The 20,777-nt window shown below is 39.8% G+C and overlaps 1 protein-coding gene across 16 annotated transcripts in view; it reads left to right on the top strand.

Moving 5' to 3' along the window:
* ATP2B2 (ATPase plasma membrane Ca2+ transporting 2) overlaps positions 1–20,777 on the top strand; it is a 168,288-nt gene that overhangs the window by 107,452 nt on the left and 40,059 nt on the right. For all 16 annotated transcript variants that reach the window (XM_084214770.1, XM_084214766.1, XM_084214771.1 and 13 more), the window contains 4 exons: positions 9,256–9,497; positions 10,463–10,697; positions 16,356–16,535; positions 17,487–17,574. In XM_084214770.1, the coding sequence (XP_084070896.1) occupies positions 9,256–9,497; positions 10,463–10,697; positions 16,356–16,535; positions 17,487–17,574 (745 nt within the window). The remainder of the gene's footprint in view (positions 1–9,255; positions 9,498–10,462; positions 10,698–16,355; positions 16,536–17,486; positions 17,575–20,777) is intronic.

Genomic DNA, 20,777 nt, shown 5'->3' with positions numbered 1-20,777 from the left:
CAGTCCTTGTTGCACTTAAAGCTGGGATGGTGCCAGGATAAATCCAACCATTGCCAGCTCCCTGGGGCTGCACAAAAGGACAAGAGTGCAGGTTTTTAGTCTGGAAAGGGAATAGGGAATATTCCAAATTTACAGCTAAATTGTCATGAAATGGCACATTTTAAGGGACTGTAGGAATGGGTTTGATCAAAACCAATAGGAAGGTCCCTAAATAATACAGATGAATAACGTTTTATAGTGCAATAAATATGCCAAGACTCCTCTGAGGGAAATGTGGAGAAAAATCTGTGCCGGTAAAATTCAGTTGAATCTCATCTGAAAACAGCAAGGCTGGAGGATCCTAATCATAACTAAGGATTGATCAGTGGTGTCATAACAAGGCAGAGTTCATTCTTTGCACTGTGGTGTGGTGCACTAGTTTACCCCTGCTTAAATCCAGCCACAAATTATGGTCATTTGGAATGGAGAGATTTTTCATAATTAGTTTTGGTTTTTAAATTAAAAGACTTCCAGCCTTCTGTTTTAATTATTTTTGTCTTGAAACATAGACAAATTACACAATTACAAAATCCTTACAAAAGGAAAAAGTTCAAATGAGAGAACCAGAAAGGGTTAGGAGATGGAGAGAAATAATTCGTATCTTTAGGTTGTGGGGTCACTGCTGAACTGTGATGTACAAATGTAACATCTCTGTCAGTGTTTGGTTCCTTAGAGTAGGTATTGTTAAATTACATGTGCAGGACCTTATGAATAGTTATTCTTAATTTTTAAAAGTTATCAGCTGTTTTATTTATAGGATGAAATCAGAAAGCCTTGCTCTGGTCCAAATTAAATTAACTGCATTGATAAATGTGGTTACTACTTCTGCTTAGAGCTATTCCTCTATTTATCTGGTTGTGAAACTGAAAGAAATAGTAATTTTCGTTTGAATTAGTGGTGAGGGTGGTCAAACATTGGCACAGGTCGCTCACACAAGTTGTAGAGTCTCCTTCCCTGCAGATATTCAGAATCCCACTGGACACAGCCCTGAACAACTCTCTAATTTTTCAAAAATTGTGTACAAACCTGACATATCCATCTTAAATCAGTGAGAAGAATAAAAAATTTCCATGTTTTTGGAAGTACTTTTTTTGCCTTTTTTTTTAAAGTGAATCAAAGGCAAATACACCCTTCAAATTAAAGGACAATTAAATTATTTGCTATTAAAATGGAGGGGTTTTTATTAAAAAACTCTCTGTGAATGTAAAAATAAGTGAGATTCAAAGAGAAGGGGAGTGGGGACTGTCACACCAGCCTCTCAGTCTGTTCTTCATGCCTGATTTCTCCTTCTTCCAGAGTCACTCGTGGGGGAATTCATGGGCTGTATCCTTTTTTTCCCTGTCCCTGTTCTGTGAGCTGAAAGGAGCACGAGTCCATATTCACTGAGCCACATCAGCACTGCTCTCTCAGCTTTGCTGCTGGGAAATGTCACCCTGATCCATTGCATAATTCCAGCTGGCCCCCTCTCAGGGGAGCATTGCCTTGCTGGAGTTGCAGGCAAGATGCTGAAATGCACCATTTTTATATCAATTTATAGCTGACCAAACTTGTCCCCACCCCGAGCAGCAGCAGGAGAATGATGAGGTAAAAAACGTTCCCTTGGTTTGGGCATCGTTTTCAGGTCGTTTTCAGATAATAGGGAAAACCATTCAATAATTATCCTCCCAAAAATGAAATAATTACCCTGCATCCCAGCTAATCTGAGGCAGGAAGCCTTTGGATATCCTCCAGCTGTCGTGGGAGAGCTGATGGTGCCAGTGGTACCTGGGTAATTCCATCACACATCAACCTGTTCTTAAACTGATTCAGGAAGGAGACAAAAATTCCTGCTACCCTTTTCTTAGGCAGTTTGGGCAGACCTGATATTTAAATTGGTTTAATAACCATGAGGGGTATTAAACCTGGGGGAATTCAGGAGCCTCACCAGCCCCTAGTGTTGGTTTTCCTAAGAGATGGGGCAACTGAGAAGCCTTTTGAAAGATTTTATTCTATTATCAGTGTTGATGAAGAGTGAGTCACAAGAGATGTAAAACTCGATGCCATTCCATCAGAACCAACCCATTTCCTGGTTACAATCTCTTATCAATGTTTTTTCCTATTAGCTTTTGCCACACAATGCTGCTATTGTTTCTAATATCAATCACCTATATTTTTTCCCCACGAGGTCCTGCTACAATGCATCTTTCACAGTTGGTGCATGCCGCTGTAGTTCCCATCAAAAACTCACTTCAATTTTTATTCCCCACTAAAACAATACATCTTTCCCCATGCTATACCTCTTTACACCACAAAAAAAAAAAAAAAAAAAAATCACTATCTTCCCTTCAAAAATATCACAGTAATCATAAATTCACTTTACAAACACATCTCCTCCAATTCCTATCAAACACCCATAAGAACTACTAAATTCCAATCACTCAACAAAAACACATTAAAAATTATAACATCTACACCAATATCCAACATACCTAAAATATTAATATTATATTAGACCTATATATAATGATACTATTAACTATTTTACCCCAATTATTAAACTACAAATCCATTATAACCATTCATTACTAATACATTCTACCCAAATATCATCAAATACTAAACGAAAACTCTCACACTAGAGCAACCTCTTAATGTACAACTTTGTTATTATGAAATAATCTTGTTTACATTTTTGATTCCAGCCTTCAGATTTTGCATCCCCTGTGGGTGTTTCATTGTGCTTTCATTTTGGTTTGTCTAGATGTGGGATGAGCTGGCAATTCCTTACCTGCCAGCCAGGGTTTGGAATAAATTGCCTTGTTTTGAGAGGTTTTGGTGGTGGCTGCTGGTGCCTAAAGGAAATAGTGACAACTTGAGGTGATCTGTTTTTCCCAAGAGATGGAACTGCTGTGGATCTTGGGGTTTTGTGGGTGATGGGAAGCAGAAGGAATTAGCTTCTAAATCCCATTTTTTGGTGTGTTTTCAGACTAGAAATATGAGGGACACATCAATAAAGGGCAGCCCTGGTGAAACTTTAGCAATTTATTTAATTATGTGATTATTTATAATTTATCCCTCTGCAATGTGCTTTGGTTCAGTCCTGTCTGGTGCCTGGGAATGCTGCTGATCTACTGGATTACTGATACAATCAGTAAAACCCAATTTTTTCTCTTGATCCTGTTCCTCCCTCCAATTTTGAGTTCAAACTTTCTCATGTTACAACAGCTCCACGTCTTCCTGTCTGGTACAGAGATGTTTAAGTGTTTAAATCATGCAGGGAATATATCAGGAGAAAAGGTAGAAAACTGGCAATACAGTGGGAACTAGCAAAAACCACTTTTCCTTCTCCCATCACCTTCTGTTTGATTCTTTCTCTCTGAAAATTCATGGTACTGTTAGAGGTGAATGTTGTCTTTTTTTTTTCTTTTCTCTGTCAGAAGCTCTTTACAATCAAAGTTCCTGGTTAAGTCTATAATGATTTTATTTTAGAGAAGCTGTATTAACACTTCTAAAAACATTCAATATTTTTCTGTCTTCTGTGCAAGCACTATGTAGCACCATTATGTACCACATGTAACAAATCCAATAATATTTGGAAAATATATCCAATCTCAGGTACCAGGGCATGCAAAGCACCTGCTAAAGTCTTTCCAAGCATTTTTTGTTGTCTGGTTTCGAGCTAATTTCCAAATGTATGAACCACAGGGCTTTGAAATTCTGGATGTGCAATCATTGGACCCAAAAAATGGTGCAAACTTGTCAAAGTCAGGGATTCAGAAGCTCCTTCTCCTTAAGGCTTGTGGACCTCTAGGTCCTGGGAATTGAAATGAAGGGAGAGATCTGTATCAGCTCAGTGTAAAAATATGTTTAATCTTTTGAAGGTTAAAAAAAGATCAATTTACTTTCTGGTGAACAGGTGATATAAGTGAATATGAATATAAGTGAACATAAATATAGGTGAACATAAATATAAATGAACATAAATATAAGTGAATATAAATATAAGTGAATGGGAGCACTGATGTGAAGCTACTCAGCACTGTGCAAAAGAACAGGAAAAAACCACCAGAGCTTCAAAATTTGAAGTGTTGGGCTTTAAATGCAGTGAGGGAGCTCAGGAGAGTGTGGAAGTCCTGCAGTCTGGGTCTCCTGGTGCCAGGGTTACACAACCAGCCCCAAGTTCATTACTGTTCTTCTCCAATCCCTTCTGCTGACCCCAATTCAAGCTGACTTTTGACTTTATTTCAACTGAATTTCAGCAGCCCTGTACCTTGCAGTGCTGGTTCTGAGCTGGGAAGCAGCTGTGTGGTACCACAAATCATCCTGCTCTGTGTAAAACACGGGCAACTTGTGGAAACCTCACAGAAACTTCCAAACTGTGCAAGGACAAATTGTCATCAATGATGTTATTCCAGGTCTGCCCTTGAGGTTGCAGAGATCCCAGTCTGCACAGATAGAAAAGCTGATTTTTATTCCTAATGGAGACCTTGTGGAAATAAATTCACAGCAGTTTTAGGGTGCACAGCTGCTGCCAGGTGTTTGCAGGGAATCTCTTCTTATCTCAGTCCAGGGGTTGATGTATTTCTGATTTTCCTCCCCATACCATCTCAGGGGGAAGGGGTAGTGTGCAAGAGGCTCCTTTTCTGGTTTTCAGCTGGGGTTAAACCATTGCTCTGGCTCCAGAATCCCAGAGAAATTCTAAACACAAATTCTAAACCAGCTGAGGGCTGGTATTTCACTGCCTTCCTCTTGCCAACAGAGCTTCTGGAAGCGTTTCCCATTTTGTAATGGGAAACTTTGTTCAGTCAAGCAAAGTTTTCAATTCCTAATCCTAGGCTAAAAAAGACTCACCCCTTTCATTTTGCAGCTTTTCTCTAAAATAAGCAGGCAAAATCTCTGTTGTTTTAGCTTGAAGTCAGTTGAAGGAAGCTGTATCTGCAAAAAACTGGAACATTTGGTTATAAATTGGGATGTTTTAATCTTCCTTTAGATGTCTTACTTTAAAATGTTGATTAAAATTATGTAGCAAGGGAATCTCTCTGATAGGACCACAGTTCTTTAGTAGTTCCTTTTGCAATATTAGGAATTCAAAAATAAAAATATCATGTGGTTTGAACAGCATTCATCCTTGCTGGTTATTTTAAATTTTACATATAACATTTTTAATTATACTGAGAAAAATTCCTGTGCATCCCAGTCCATTTTGTCTTTTGTTTGAGTAATTAGAGTATGAAGTGGAAATCTTTTGCAATTTAATTTTAAAAAGTTTTTGGTTTCCTCTGTTTTCCTGTTGAGATGCTGGGTTGAAATAGGACACTCAATAGTGATATAGTATTCTAGCAAAGCTCATTTTTCATGTTAATAAATTAGAATATTTGATGTAATTGTTATTCTAAAGGAGTAGTTCAACCTGTAGGACACAGGAGAGTTGCATACAACAAATTAAGACTTCAGACAGTATGGAAAATCCTGACATTTTAATGTAAAAGATTTTTGATTTACTTGCAGAGAAGGGGCAGTGAGTAAAGGGAGGTTTAGTAAAGAGTTAGGACAAAAATGGGAATTATTTCCTAATCTAATTTTACAAGTTGGATCACCTCTTTAAGTTATGCCCAGAATGTTATCTTTCCTCTTAAAACCTTTTATTAGTCAATTAATTCCCAGTGCAACAATTCTGAAAATTCCCTTTGTAATCCAAACTCAGTATCAGGTCAATACTGGCTTTGGATTGGCATTTTTAAGCCTTGGTAATGCAGCTGTAGTTTGACCTAGAAACCTATTTTGATCTGCTGGGTGTAACCAGGGCTTTTTTAACATCTGTCTGGGGGTTCTTCTGCATGTGAGTAGCTGCTTGCAATTGAAATGTCGTGGGTAAATAATCCAAAGGCTTGGGAGTGATGGCTGAAAAAATTTTGCAAGGGTCATGACTGGGGGAAGATCCTGGCTCAGTCCCTTGCAAGCAGGTGATGGAACAGATTGCAGGTGACCTGTGGGGAGCAGAAGGTCCTTGCTGGAGCTCCCTGTGGTAAATCTCAGCTCAAAGCCTTTCTCTCTTCCTGCTTCCAAGGGTTATGATGCTTTTTTGGGACTACCTAAAACCAGAGGCCAGGCAGAATTAAGGGAATAAAAGCAGTTCTAGTTATTGAAGGGCCTTCAGATACATTTTGGGCAGATGAAATCCCCCAGGGATACACCCAAAATGGATGATGGGTCAGGGGGTTTTATACTTTTATAAGTTTGGTCCATTTGCATATTGGGGGTGAATCTGCCAATTCCAGCTCCAGGCAATGAAGTCATTGACCCCAAGTTTGCTCCCCCAAGTCCCTTTTGTTCCCATCCCTGGCCCTGAGGCAGTGAGGTGTCCTTGACTGCCAGGCCTGGAGAGGAATTGTTGTGTCTGCCCAAAATGGGGAAGCTGCAGCTGGCACTGGGTGTGGAGTTTGGAGTTCTACATTAAAGATCTGCAGGATTACAAATAAATTACAAGCTAAAATGCTCAGGCATCAGTTCCACCCTCTGAGGGGTCACTGAAGCTCTTCCAGTGAATCCAGAGTAACCCCATCGGGCTGTCCTTGTTTTCCAGGTGCCATGAACCGCAGAATTCAGCGAGAAATAAATTTAGCTCCAGCCCAGCAGGAAGTTTCAGAGGCAGCAGCTTCTGCAAGGGATTGTCAAGAACAATCTGCAAGGAGGCTGCTCCTGGCATATAGATTTTGAGCTGGAACAGTGCAGGGAAGGAAGTGCTCCGTGCCAGCTCTCAGCACCATATGCTTGCCCCTAATGTAATGCACAAAGAATATGGAGACAGCAGCTGCTCTGCAGGGAGGTGGCCACTTGTTAGATTTTGAAACCTTTCTGAAGTGTCTGTTCCTTTTCTTTTCATGGGTATTTTTTTCCCCCCTTGCTTACGTATTTGCATTCAAAAGATGTTCCCTGAAAGGAATCTATTTTTAGGCTGTGGTAAGAACAGGGGTGTGTGATCTACTTTTTGTTGAAATAAAGGTGATTTTGGAAGGACTCTGATAGTTAGTTTTTTTGTATTGAGAAATGCGAGCAGGTTTTTATTTTCTTGATTTCCATTGGCATCAGGGCACGATGAAATCATATCTATAAATTAATTACTGTCTAGAACTGTCTGACTTTGATAGAAAACTTTGTCTTTCTTTGGGTTCCAGGAGTGTTCCAGTGGCCTGACCACATTCACATTTAATTCAATGACAATTTTCATTGAGTTCAGTGGCAAAGAGAAGCATAAATGAGGATTTAGATGTAAAATGAGAGGAGTTGGATTTAATATGCCCAGAGGAATGGATCTTCCCTGGAACCCATCAGTACCCAGGCACTGAAGTCGGTTCCTCTGTTGCTTTGAGAAACTTGAACTTCCTGGCAGATTTCAGGAACTCTGTGCCTGCAATGCCAGGAAAACAAAGCTTATTTAAGTAAACAAAACTGGATTTTAAAAGGTTTTTTTTTGACTCCACTGAATTCCAGATACTTCTCACTACGAGCACTTCCATTTTGAATTAGGGATTCTTAAATGAATTTGAGAATCTAGAGGGAAGTTACATCACAGTGTAATGAGGTTACAGCAGGACAAGTTGTTATAGCAGGTAATAAAATTAATGTATCTCACTGTCATTTTTGCTGAATGTCAGTGTTTTACTGTGACTGTGGAGTGATGTTAAAATGTCACAGCAACACCAGAGTGACCCATATTAGTCAGTAAAAATGATGGTCCACATAAAAGAAAGATGCTACAATCCTTTTTGGAAGGATAATTCTCTTTCAGACAGAGATTTTTGGGTTATTCTGTGTTGTTCTTTGTAGCTGCTTCTCTCTGAAAAAAAAAAAGGACATTAATCTACCTGTCACCAGGTATCGATCTTCCTGCTGGTAGGGAAATTATTCTTTTGGAAAAATTAATATTTGTTTACTTCAGTTCTAGGCCAGTCTGTTATCTGTCTGACCTTCATTTTTTAAACCAGCTGCAATCAGTGGTATTCTGGGATAATTAATTGCTAATGCTCATTTAAAAGGCCCCCTTTTCCCTTTTGGTGGCCATGCTTGTTGCAAGAATTCAAATCCAGTAGGGTGGCTGATTTGCAGCCATAATCATTCCCTTTGTGTGCCCTCATCCCAGTGAGGGACAATGTAGGAAGTTCTATCTATTAGGAATCCCATTTCTGAAGGAAACTGGATTTTAAAGTGAAATTAAACACACCTTCTGAATACAGTCCTGCAGTCCTAATTCTGCAAAATGTGAGGTAAATGTTTAACTCACATTGAAAATGATGACTTAGAGTCTTGGCTTGAACCAAATCAAAATCTGTTTTCAGTGCAAATTAAAGCTGTGAGATGATTTCCTGTTTTTATTCCCATAAGGGCAGTTTAGCCCTGGCTTAAGGAACACTTTTTAATTCTACTGAGCATAAGAAACTGCAAGTTCTCATTAGTTTATAGTTCACACGTTGGCCACTTGAAGTCTGGGGTCCTGGCAAAGGAACATTTTGTTTGGGGTGTACAACACTCCCAGGAAAGTTTGTAAATAATTGTTTATTTCTGTTTTGAAAGGGGATTTAAAGTCTTCCTTGTCCTTTCTTCTCTCCTTCAGAAGGACTAAGAATTGGTAGAAGTTGCACATTGTTCAGCCTGCTCCATTTTCTCTACCATACATAGAATTTATTTGTCTGAAGCAGCAGACTAAAGTAATTCTAGAAACGGGTACATTTAGATACAGGACTATTATTTCATAGATTTTTTTTCACTGAGATTTGTTGTTATGGTTGGATGGAGATTTATTTTTGTATAAAAATGCCTGTCAGGAAAAAAAAAAAAAGAGCTTTCTTTAACTCACTTTTAAAGCTGTGAAAATCAGCAAACCAATAGAATTCTAAGCAAGAGAGAAAAGGAAATCCTCTGTTCGTGACAAGTGAGAATTGCTTGGTTTTCAGCCTAAGGAAAGTTACTTCCTTTTTAATGGATTGCCCAACCATCCCAAGCTGCCAATGGCTAATTTAAGAAAAAAGAATTGCAAGAGACCAAATGTGGCAAATATTGTCTAGAGAAACGTTTCTCCTTGTGAGGAGGTGCTTCAGGTCTGTTGGAGCTCCGTGGAATTTTTACCTTGCTTTTAAAAACTGGAAGACTCATGGCTGCACAGCTCAGACATTAAATTAGGAATTGTTAAGTCAGAGAAATTAGAGAAATTATTCTCTGTTTTTTTTCTCCTCTCTCCAGCCACCAGAAAAAGAGGGCGGGCTGCCTCGCCAGGTGGGCAACAAGACGGAGTGTGGGCTCCTGGGGTTTGTGCTGGATCTGAAGCAGGATTACGAGCCTGTCCGCAGCCTCATCCCCGAGGAGAAGCTCTACAAAGTTTACACCTTCAACTCCGTGAGGAAGTCCATGAGCACGGTCATTAAAATGCCAGATGGCAGCTTCCGCATGTACAGCAAGGGAGCCTCCGAGATTGTTCTCAAGAAGTGAGTGCACTGCATCCCTGGCCTCCTTTTTTTCCAAAATTCAAAGCATCCTGACACAAAAAAATGGGAATTCTGGTGTTTGGAGTTTGCTGCCTGCGCTAGAAATGTGACACACCTTAAGCAGCATGAGCTGCTATTATTGTTTTTTAATTTTTTTAAGTGCTTCTGGGAAATTGGCTTGTTTTTCTTACCAAAGAGTTGGGTCTGCTTTTGGTAATTTATAAATGGATTCTTTACTTCAACCCATTTGGAAAATAAGCACTTTTCAATTTCACTGTAAGCTGCTAGCTCATTGATTATTGAGAAAATAATGCATGAAGGGCTCTTGGTGTCTGTGCAATAAGTTACAAATTCTCTGTGATATTTCAGTAGTGAATCTTCTAGAAATTTACATTAGAAACTTAAAACCTGACATCAGAAGAGGAAAGCATTGACTGAAATGAGCTTATACAGAAAATACTGTGGCAGTCATGCAGATGCACACTTGATGCCTTTTTGGGACTACCTAAAACCAGAGGCCAGGCAGATTTCAGAGAATAAAAAGCAGTTCTATTTATTGAAGAGCCTTCAGGTGCACTTAGGGCAGATGAAGCCCCCAGGGGTTACATCCAAAAATGAATGACAGGTTATGGATTTTTATACTTTTATAAGTTTGGTTCATTTGCATATTGGGGGTTAATCAGCCAATTCCAGCTCCAGGCAATGAAGTCATTGACCCCAAGTTTGCTCCCCCAAGTCCCTTTTGTTCCCATCCCTGGCCCTGAGGCAGTGAGGTGTCCTTGATTGCCAGGCCTGGAGAGGAATTGTTGTGTCTGCCCAAAATGGGGAAGCTGCAGCTGACACTGGGTGTGGGGTTTGGAGTTACACACTAAAGAATTACAGGAGCAGAAATAGATGAAAAACAGACAAACTAAAGTGCTAAGGCATCACACTCAGTTTAACTCTCTTTTCCCTGCCCAACCCAGGTGTTCCAGGATCCTCAACGCCGCCGGGGAACCGCGCATCTTCAGGCCCCGCGACAGGGATGAGATGGTGAAGAAGGTGATTGAGCCCATGGCCTGTGATGGGCTGAGAACCATCTGTGTGGCCTTCAGAGACTTCCCCAGCAGCCCCGAGCCTGACTGGGACAACGAGAACGACATCTTATCCGACCTGACTTGCATCTGTGTCGTTGGCATTGAAGACCCAGTAAGGCCAGAGGTACATCCAATTTTTATCTTATGTAAAACTGGACATAACCTGAATGGCTTCTTACAGGTTTTATTTCTTTTTTTAATTAGGTCTTTCAAAGAAGCTGAAAATAAGCTTTAGAAATGGGTTTTACTTGATAAAAAGCCAAATAGTTAAGGTGATAAAATTCAACTCTATTTAAATAAAGGAATATAGGGCTTTTTGCACTGCAGGACTGAGATGATCAGCAGAAGTTTTGTAATGCTCCCACGTGTTAAAGAATTTTCCTTTAAGCAGTGCAATGATGTACAACTCTGAAGGAAGGGAAGACAAGTGCAGTGATTAAAATTGCCATGATTATAATGACAGTTTCCAGAGAAACTGGAGTTTTTGCCATTTATTGTAATAGTTGTCACTTTATTTAAAATTGTACCTGGTGACTGCTCAGGAAAACTTGTTTTTAATGTTGTATTTGAATAAGGAAAGGCTGCAGTTGTCATGGGTATCACATTTACATGGCTTGTACAAATATATATAAAATTTCAGCTCAACTTACCCGAGTAAATCAGTAGTAGGTGTGCACATGGGAAGCACACCCTTGCTTCTACACTTGTAAATTACATTCCTACAGAAATACAAAGGTTTGAGTTAGAGAATTCTGATCTCCCTATTGGCAGTTGATAATTAATGGAGAATTATTAATTCCATGTTAGGGTTTGAAAATGGCAACAGTACCTTTAGAACTGGCATGACACAACCCCAGGAACCAACTGCACGACTGTGCCTTGCCTCAGAATGGATTTTATTGGGTTTTTTCCCTCAATGTGAAGGTTAAAATAAAAAGTAAATCTTGTGTAGGTGACAACTGGATGATAAACTCCTTATCTCCACAAAGAGCAGATAAACAGCATCCACTTTATCTGTCATCAGATGGTCTCCTGCTGCTAATCCATCTGTCCCCATGGCTGACATTGCAAGGCTTTCAAAATGTTGGAAAATGTCCTTTAGAAGTTCTGTCTGCAGCGTTCCTTTAATGCTCCAGCTCACATACACGGATATTTTGCAGAAAATATTTTGCAGAAGATATAGATATTTTCAAAAATATTTTGTCAGTGGCCACTGGAACTGTGAATCAATCCTCTCCCCCTCCTAAATTAAATCATGATCCATGTTAGAAAACAGCTTTAAGTCAGGTTCCGTGTGGTGTGACAGACTGAGGGATTGGGGAGCAGTGGGATTTGCAGTTATTATGGAAAATAGTTGCAAACTCTCCTTTCATGTGAGTGTTAGGAGGGTGTTTTGTAAGAGAGCTGCTCTTATCTTGCAGGGAATAATTTTTTGGGAGCTTGAGGTAAAAGTGAATAATTCTGCTAAAAATAGAAAGCAAATCTGACTTCTATGTAAAGAATCAAAGAGATGAAGGCAGGAAAACATCTTATTTCTAAACAAACACTTGAATACTGTATTGAATTTCTTGTAGGTTAGCACCAGAACATGCAGGAACATTTCTATTTTAGTGCAAGACACACAATAAAATATTTGCAGTTTCAGAATTTTAGCAAATTTTGGACATGTGGGACTTGGGTTTTTGTTTTTGTCCGCCTTGTCTCTTTTGACTGTGTTGAAGAGGCAATAACATCATGAAAATATTTAAACCAATATTTAAATTATTACTACTCTGCACATTATAAGAAGCAGTACCTTAGGGGAAATAAATGAACCAATAAACCCTGAGCCAGGAGAAAAACATAAAGTTCAGAAAACTCTGTAAGTTTGGAATATCTGACTCGGTTGGAATATTGTAGTGTGCATGTGTGAAATCCCCACTGCTGATGCAAATAGCAAGATGTTGAGCAGTTATAGGGAATATTTTGCCAAAATGAAATCTGCTCATTAAATTGACTCCCCACTGGAGCTTATGCATTTTCAAAGTGCTTTCTGTAGGGGTAAAAAAAGAACACAAAAATAAGATTTCTTACTAAAAGTGCTGTTTTATCAATATTCTCAATATTCACGGGTGTCAGGATTTATTTGGATGGAAGTGATAAATCAGGTAATTCTAATAAAATTGTCCCAGTCCTGGCAGCCTTTACCTTCCCTTCAGTTACATTTCTGTGTTTTCTGGGGAAGGCTCAGGATTCTCCTTTTCCTGAGGTGGTGTTGGGCTGTGCTGTAGATCCTGTGGGACATGGCTCCTGTGCATCCAGGAGTGATCCCATGTGGGAACACCTGCTCTTTTGGGGGAGTCCTTCCTCCCTCCTGCTTCCAGGGATATTCTTGGGATGCTCAGGGAGCTTTCTGGCACTCACATCTCCCCCATACACTAAAAAACCTAATTTGAACGAGGTATTTAACACTGATGTCCAGCAACTGTTGAGTTTTCTCTGGAATGCCCACCATGGACACCCATGGCATTTCTATATTCCCAGGTTAATTCAGACACCAGCTTAGTCATCAGCAGCTGCTGGATTTAGCAAGCACTGAACTACTTGCTGGATATTTATATTTTGTGGGTGTGTTTTTTATTTTTCTTTGATAAATACACAGGAAGAGAACAAACAGAGTGATGGCCTTCTCCTGCAGAGATTCTCTGTTGATCCTGACACTCTTTCTGGCTTGATTTTAATGAGCCCGAACTGGCTCACACTGATCTGCCAGAAAACGCCTCCAGTCTGTTATTTCTGGGAGATGAACGTAAATCCCTTCCAAATATCTCCTATTTATTTGTCACCTGATTGGGAAAGATATTCCTGCGTTGGATACTTGGTGCATGCGTGCTTGCATTGGAAATTTTGCTTTGCAGAGGGAAAATAAACCCAAAAAATTGTGAAATGTGTACTTAAGCTCTGCAAAACTGATGGAAAATATCTGCTTCCTCTGCCCACTCAGTCTGCCAACACTCTTTCTCCCTTACAGCAATAAAAAAAATATGAACAATATTTTAACTGTAATTACTGTACACACTATTAAATCGGATACCACCCACCAGCTGTCCAGAAAATGACAGGAGAGGAAAACAGGATGATTTCTCCAGTTAGATGGGAGTTTGAGACATGTTTGCAGCTGGGGCTGCCCTCCCCTGACCTTGTTCAATAGGACTGACCCTTCATGGGAATAACCCTTTTTTGCTGCTTGCACTGTAATTTATTTTTCTCCTTCACAGTCCACCCATTGGGCTGCTTTTCCAGATTTCCATCTAAATCTGTCCTGTCCTATGCATGAGGGTCACCACAGCTCCAAGTGGGTACCAAAAGCATTTCCAATTGACAAATGGGATTTAAACAGGATTATGAATGTGGAAACTGGGGAGATCAGGGGTCATTTGCTTAAGGAACAGACCTGTCCTGATCATACATTCCCCTACAGAAATCTATTTCACATCACTAAAAGGGTTTAGGTGGAAATAATTTTTTCTAGGTTGTACAATTTGTAGGGAAAATATTCCCAGTTGGAGGTGAGGAAATGGGAAGATAAAGCTCTGTCCCTGAATTCTGCCCTTGGTTGTGTGGTCTGTGTTGACAAAGTCCTGCAAACAGCACTTCCTGTGGACACACTCAGGGTGGAGGGATTTTCTTGGGAATCCTGGGAAAAGTGCTGCTCTGGTCCTTCCTCACTGAGGTGTTGGTTTCAGGAGACATTTTGGAAAACAGGAACTCCACAAAATACCTTTAATAAATATTCACAAACCTGGTGTGAAATTATTCCCAGGTTGGGAGAACCATTATCTGTGATGTGGTAGAGGGCTTTGGGGTTTTCAGTGCCTTCCCGGCCCCAGGAAATCCCTTAAAGCCCAAGGTTTGCCACACTGGCTCAGAGCAAGGGTTGTCAGCTGTGTCCCCTACTTGTGGCTACAGAGGAAATGAAAATATCTAGAAATGCTTAAAATGAGCAGTGTAATGTTGGAGATGGTGTTTCCGTTTCTCAACATTTTCTGCACTAATGGATGAGATGAATCCACTCAAACCGGCATTGAGTTTCACAACACATTTCTATCTGTGCTGGAGGTTGTGATCAGCAAGGTGCACTGAATACAGACAGTAATATCTATTTTGATACCTTTTCTCAAATAGTTGTGGGGTTGTAAAACATTTTTTAATAATTTTGCATTGCCATCTTCTGAGTAGGGCAGTAGCTCTGTGAAGGGCTTCAGCCTTCATGATGAATCCTGGGGTGCTCTAGACTCTTGTAGGTAAAAATGAAATTTAAAGAAGTGGTGCTGCGCTGAAGAATGACACCCAGGCTGTTCTGGACATGTTAAACACATTCCTTATTCTCCCACTTTAAATAATATTGCTGTTTTTCTCTTGCAGAAATAATTCTTTCATAACAATAATGCAAAATAATGCAAAAATGTGATGAGACTGAATTAATTGGTTAGTGATATTTACTTAGAAATTAGAATTAATTAGGATGTAGTTCAAGGGAACAGAATTTTTTCCCCAAATGAAACTGAGCTATAGCCATGGAACCTTTCTATAGCCTTCATTTACTGAAGTACTGTATTAAAACAGCTTTATTTAATTATTTGAAATCAATCTTTTCTTTTAATTCCTGAATTTATTTTTTGTCAAATAAGATGTATATGATGCCAAGTCAGAATAGAGCCCCTACATTAATCTCACAGTCCCTTTTATACCCTGAATATATTTCTCTCCCTGATACATTTCCTGTGCAGCAGAAGTTTATCTCATGCATGAAAAGGCATTAGTAAAATCAGGCTTCATTTTAATGACTTTGAAATATGTAAAATATTAATTTTAAACTCCTGTGTTTAGGAATTCCACCTGTTGATTAGCATGAATTAAGTAGTGCTAAATCACAATAACTTTTAAAATCTTGTTGAAAGGAAGGTTTGGATCAGAAGTAAAGTCATTTTCTGTACAGAATGTTTGTATTATCCATTCATATTTGCATGTGTTGAGTAGTTATGTTCAGCTTGCTAAAGGTCAAAAAAACTGCAGAGCACTCATTTTTATTCAAGCCAGGAGAAAGTTGAAGGAACTGATCTAAATGATTTTTTTTTTTTACTTCTTGATGCAAGATTTGCCTTGCTTGTGGAGTGACCCCAACTCCACAACAGTCAAGTAAGAACAAAACAGGTCCGATTCCCCTTCCTGCTTCAGGCATTCCTTAGCCTGAAATTTTTCTGGATGGGGACACCTGCCTTGTCTTTTATATCTGATCCAGGTGTTTTCTTTGCCCTTGCCTTGCTTCTGTGATGCCTTTGGGGGCCCCCAGAGCAGAGGTTAGGAGAATAAAGAGGGGATTTCTGAAAGCCTTCAGCAGGCCCAGCTGGGGCAGCCACAGCCTCCAGAGGCTGCACCCAAGGTGGGCGATGGGCACGAGTTTGTCACACCGTGATGGGTTTGGGCATTCACAGAGCAGGGGTGAATGCTCCAATTCCAGCTGCAGGGAATGAGGTCATTCACCCCCCGTCTGCTCCCCCCAGCTCACTTCTGTTTGTACTTTTTGGGGCCCGAGGCTGTGAGGTGTCCTTGAGCTCCAGGCCCAGAGAGGAATTGTTGTATATCCTATAACATCCACAATTTATTAGGATGGCAGTACCTATGTGTAATCAATAATTTTATCTGACCAAAAAGTGAAGGCAGTTAAGTAGCACTCTGTATGGAGTTTATAGTACAGGAATTGAAAAATACAAAAGCTAAAACCCTAAGGGATCCTCTGCAGGTGCCAGAAGCCATCCGGAAGTGCCAGCGAGCCGGGATCACCGTGCGCATGGTCACCGGGGACAACATCAACACTGCGCGTGCCATCGCCATCAAGTGTGGCATCATCCACCCCGGAGAGGACTTCCTCTGCCTCGAGGGCAAGGAGTTCAACAGGAGGATCCGAAATGAGAAGGGAGAGGTAAATATAACCCAGTGGAAACACCAAAATATTCTCCTGTATGGTATGCGCCTTGTAAACAGTAAAGACTGCTTGGAAAAATTCCTACCTTTATCTCCCACTAAATATTTGTAATTCAAAACAGTGGTGAAATTCCAGTCTTTACTCTTCCAAGATCAGTTTAGTGCAGGCCTAATTGTGCAGTTTTTAGAACCACTGCACTACTCCACAAGAAATCAAAATTAAGCCCATTAAGGCAAGTTTGTGGCAAGGAGGAGAAGGAACTCCACAGCAATTTTGCTCCTGCAATCTGTACTGAGAACCAGCTCCTCTCATTTCTTCAATTTATTCCACTTTCTCTAATGTACTCACAGCAATGATTTGCATTAAAAAAAAATCTATCCTTTGGAATGTTTTTAATTCCTCATCAAAAATGGAGCTCACACACAGTTCTGAAAAAGAAAAATCTAAAATTCATCATAAATGAGTGGACACAGTCATTTGCTCCCTGCATGTATAGGTGGAATTCTGGGAATTTTATAAATACAACAAGTTTGGCTTTGTTCCTGTTGCTGTACAAGAAAATCTTGCCATTATTGGTGCTGAATGATGGATTTGGGTTCTTCTGTGGAGTAGAACAACAAACTTGTGAACAGGTTTGATCAGCTTTGAGAAACTCCACTATCCTTTATCTAGAGTGATGATACTGGGTGGAATTATCCATAAAGTTGATAAGAAAGGCTGGTTAGGTATTGTGGAAAAATTTGCCTGTGTTAGTCAGAAGTTGAGCCCTGTTAGTACTGGCCTTGTCTTCACTTGCAGCGTGGATGGCTGCTGGAATTTTTCTGTGCTTTGGAGAAAATCTGCAGGTTTGAGCAATGAGGGGAGTTATCTGACACAGCCAGATAAACTCTGCTCATTACAGGCTGGGGTTCTACTGTTTGGGTTCATTTTTTGTGTTCCCCCCTGCAGATTGAGCAGGAGCGGATTGACAAAATCTGGCCAAAGCTCCGGGTGCTTGCTCGCTCCTCCCCCACGGACAAACACACTTTGGTGAAAGGTGGGTGCAAACTGCTTGTGGGGGGGTGGAAATCAATGATGAAGGTGTTGAAGCACATCATCTGCTTTGATTTCACTGTAACAAATCCACCTGAGTTGTCATCTTTAATTGCACATCCCTACACCGCACAAGGAAGTGTTCTTGCACTCTTGTGTTTGTGTTCTTGACATGGAAAATAATAGGAAACTCCCTGGCAGGAGTAAGAGAAATAGCAATAAGATGCCTGGCTAGTGGATTTAGGCAATCTCATATTTGCCTTGTGACTTTTAATTGGAATGAGACTCCAGCCAGGAGGGAAAATGTGCATTTGGTGGGCAGAAAGAAAATATTGCTGGGAAAAAAGATATAAACAAGAGGGGATGTAGGGTTTTTGTCTTTGCCTGCACTGCTTTATGAGGGAAGCAAGAGCAATCTCATTTAGAGTGAATCCAGTCACTCCAGTGCATCTCTTCTCCCAGAATTATCCTAAAGAGTATTCCAAAAGAAAAAAAGCCTTTTCCTGTCACAGCAGCAGTTATTGGGATGGTGGAACTGGGAGCTGCTCAGTGGAGATGGGGTTTTTCAGCCAATTCCATTTTTCCTATAGGCTAACTTAACTGTGGGATTTGCATTGGCTCCCTTTAGATTCCTGTATTTTTAGAATCTGCCCTGTGGGAAATGCACCATACAAACTCCATTTTCTCCCCGCACTGTCTGCAGATGGAATGCTCCCATTAAAGATGGTTTGGTTTGCAGTTTCATTCTTTCTTTTGATGACTTGACATCTTATTCAGTTGACTTTGAGGCTCACACTTCACAGCTGATGAAATCAGGCAGTTCCTGAGCAGGAATAACATCATTTTTGGCCATGCTCAGGTAGAAGCCCTGTCAGCAGGTCGCTGTTTCCTGATGAAGAAAGAGCTGGAATACTTTGCTAAGGCCCTGAAAAGTCTGGAGAGCCCCTTTTAGCAATTCTTGGAGCAGCTAAGATCCAGCTGATCACATACCTGTTTTCAGCTGTTGACTACTCCAATATTAATCCACATTTAGGCAGAAAATCCTTTAGGTTTTGTTTCTATGATTCCATGCATGACTGATTACAAAGGCATTTGAGCATCATGCAACTTTAAAAAATGCCTAAATGACTCTAGAGCAGAAGTTTCATTGTGAATTTGAAGATTGGATCAGTTGGGTTCTTTGGGCTTGAGACCAGGTGGAAAGGGATCATTCTGGCATGGTGCTGGATGGGCAGCTGGAGACAGAATGTATCATCTCCATCCCCCCCTTTTATGTGTATATCTTATAATGTACACAATTTATTAGTATGGCAGTACCTATGTGTAATTAATAAGTAATACACATTTCTGGGGGAGGTGTGCTCCAAAACAGTTTTCCAGCAGGAGCTTGCTCAGGATTGGAAAGGTTTAGAGGCATTTTTATCTCCACGGGTCAATGTTAGTCCTGCCCGAGGTCAGCTGAAGTCTCCTCACCAGTGCACCTCAAACCCTGTGCTCCAGGATCCTGTTCTCAGAGAAAACAGCCCTTGTTCAGCCCAACAGCTGATTTGTTTCAGAAACACAACAATTTGTGTTTCATTAAGTGGATTAACCAAGTCCCTCAGGAGTGCTCGTCTGAATCATTCAGGATTTTCCCTCAAGAGGAGCAGGAAACCTTTGCCAGGGAAATTGAAATCAATAGAGAGCTGGAGAAAAAAGGAACAGCAAATTGTTGATGGTTTGTAGCATAAGCACTTTGACAGCCCAAAAGATATTTACTCCTACTGAATGCCACATGCAAGTACCACAATTAATGTTTTAAAGATGTGACAAGGTCGAGAGAGCAATTAAGTGTCTTAACAAAGTTCAAGAACGAGTCTGTGGAAATCATGATGGAATTTTTTGGCTGGTAATACTCCAAGGGCCATTAAAAGTTACAAGAAACTATTTAAATGTTCACTAGTTTTGGACCTCTTATTAAAATGTTATGTTTTTCTCAGACACTTGAGGGATTGAGAGGATTTTCTCCCCTTTGATGTATTCTATCTGCTCTAGGCTAAAAACACACATCAGAAAATAAACTTTTTTTATATTTAATTTTTAATGACATACAGCTGCTGGAGGGAATCTTTTTTCCCCTTAACATAGCACAGTCCCACCCAGCAAAAGGATCATTTTTATTTTTCACTTTTGTTTTCAGTATTGCTGAGGGACAGAGAAAGGCATGGTTCAGCATTTCAGCCTGGGCAGACACTTGCAGTCAAATATTTATGGCTTTGAAGTAGAGGTAGATTGAAAAAACACCCATCAGAGTGGTTTATTATCACCAACTGCTTCAGTGAAACCAAAATCTCAGTCCCACTGAAATACAGTTTGGGATGGGTTTTAAGACACCTTTTCATATTTTTAAAATTTCATACTTCATATTATTGTTTATCAAATTAAAAATTTCATATTTTTAACTCTATTTCAAAATACAACAAGTAAAAACCCCATATCATTTATACTGATGTGAGGTTATAGTGCTATTGCTGAAATCAAAATTGTCAGTTTATCTTTTAAAACCACTGCAAGAAACAATTGTTTAACACTGATGGGAAATATCATCAGAAGGAATAGAAAAGATCAAAGAAATACTCAGTTAACCAATTAAACAAGTGGTACCTTCCAAGATATTTACATTAGACTGGAATTATTTTTTTGGTGATATTAAAATCAGCTATTCTCATGTAGGGCTAATTTGTTATCAAACAGAAAAGGAACTTTAAGAAAAGATTTTTAGTAATCACCCTTAATTACTCAAATATTTCAACTATTATTTCATGGTGTGGTAGTATGTTCATAACCTCATTAATGTGGAAAGCTGTGAGATGGGTAGAATAATCAAAATACAGAAAATTGTATTAATTGATGTTCTGAACTTTGGGGAGGAATTTCCATTTAATTCCCAATGCTGTCTGTAATGTCATATGGAACATTTTTATATCAACCTTTAAACTTCTATCCAGGCAAGTACCCAAGCATGTAACTGCAATAAATTTGAGCTTTCTCCTTCAGACAGGCGATGCAAATTCTTGTTACATTAACAGGGACCTTCCAGAAGTTTGGAAATATTAAAAACTAACCTGAAAATACATGGCTGTACCTATGTTTAGCTTGTCAAAGACACACAAATCTGTGTGATCCTGAGGGAGGATCAGCTTTCCTGCCTCTCTAACCCTGAACTGG

Source organism: Fringilla coelebs, assembly GCF_963513975.1.
Source record: "Fringilla coelebs genome assembly, chromosome: 13".
Lineage (NCBI taxonomy): Eukaryota > Metazoa > Chordata > Aves > Passeriformes > Fringillidae > Fringilla > Fringilla coelebs.
This window is presented reverse-complemented; position numbering and strand designations above follow the sequence as displayed.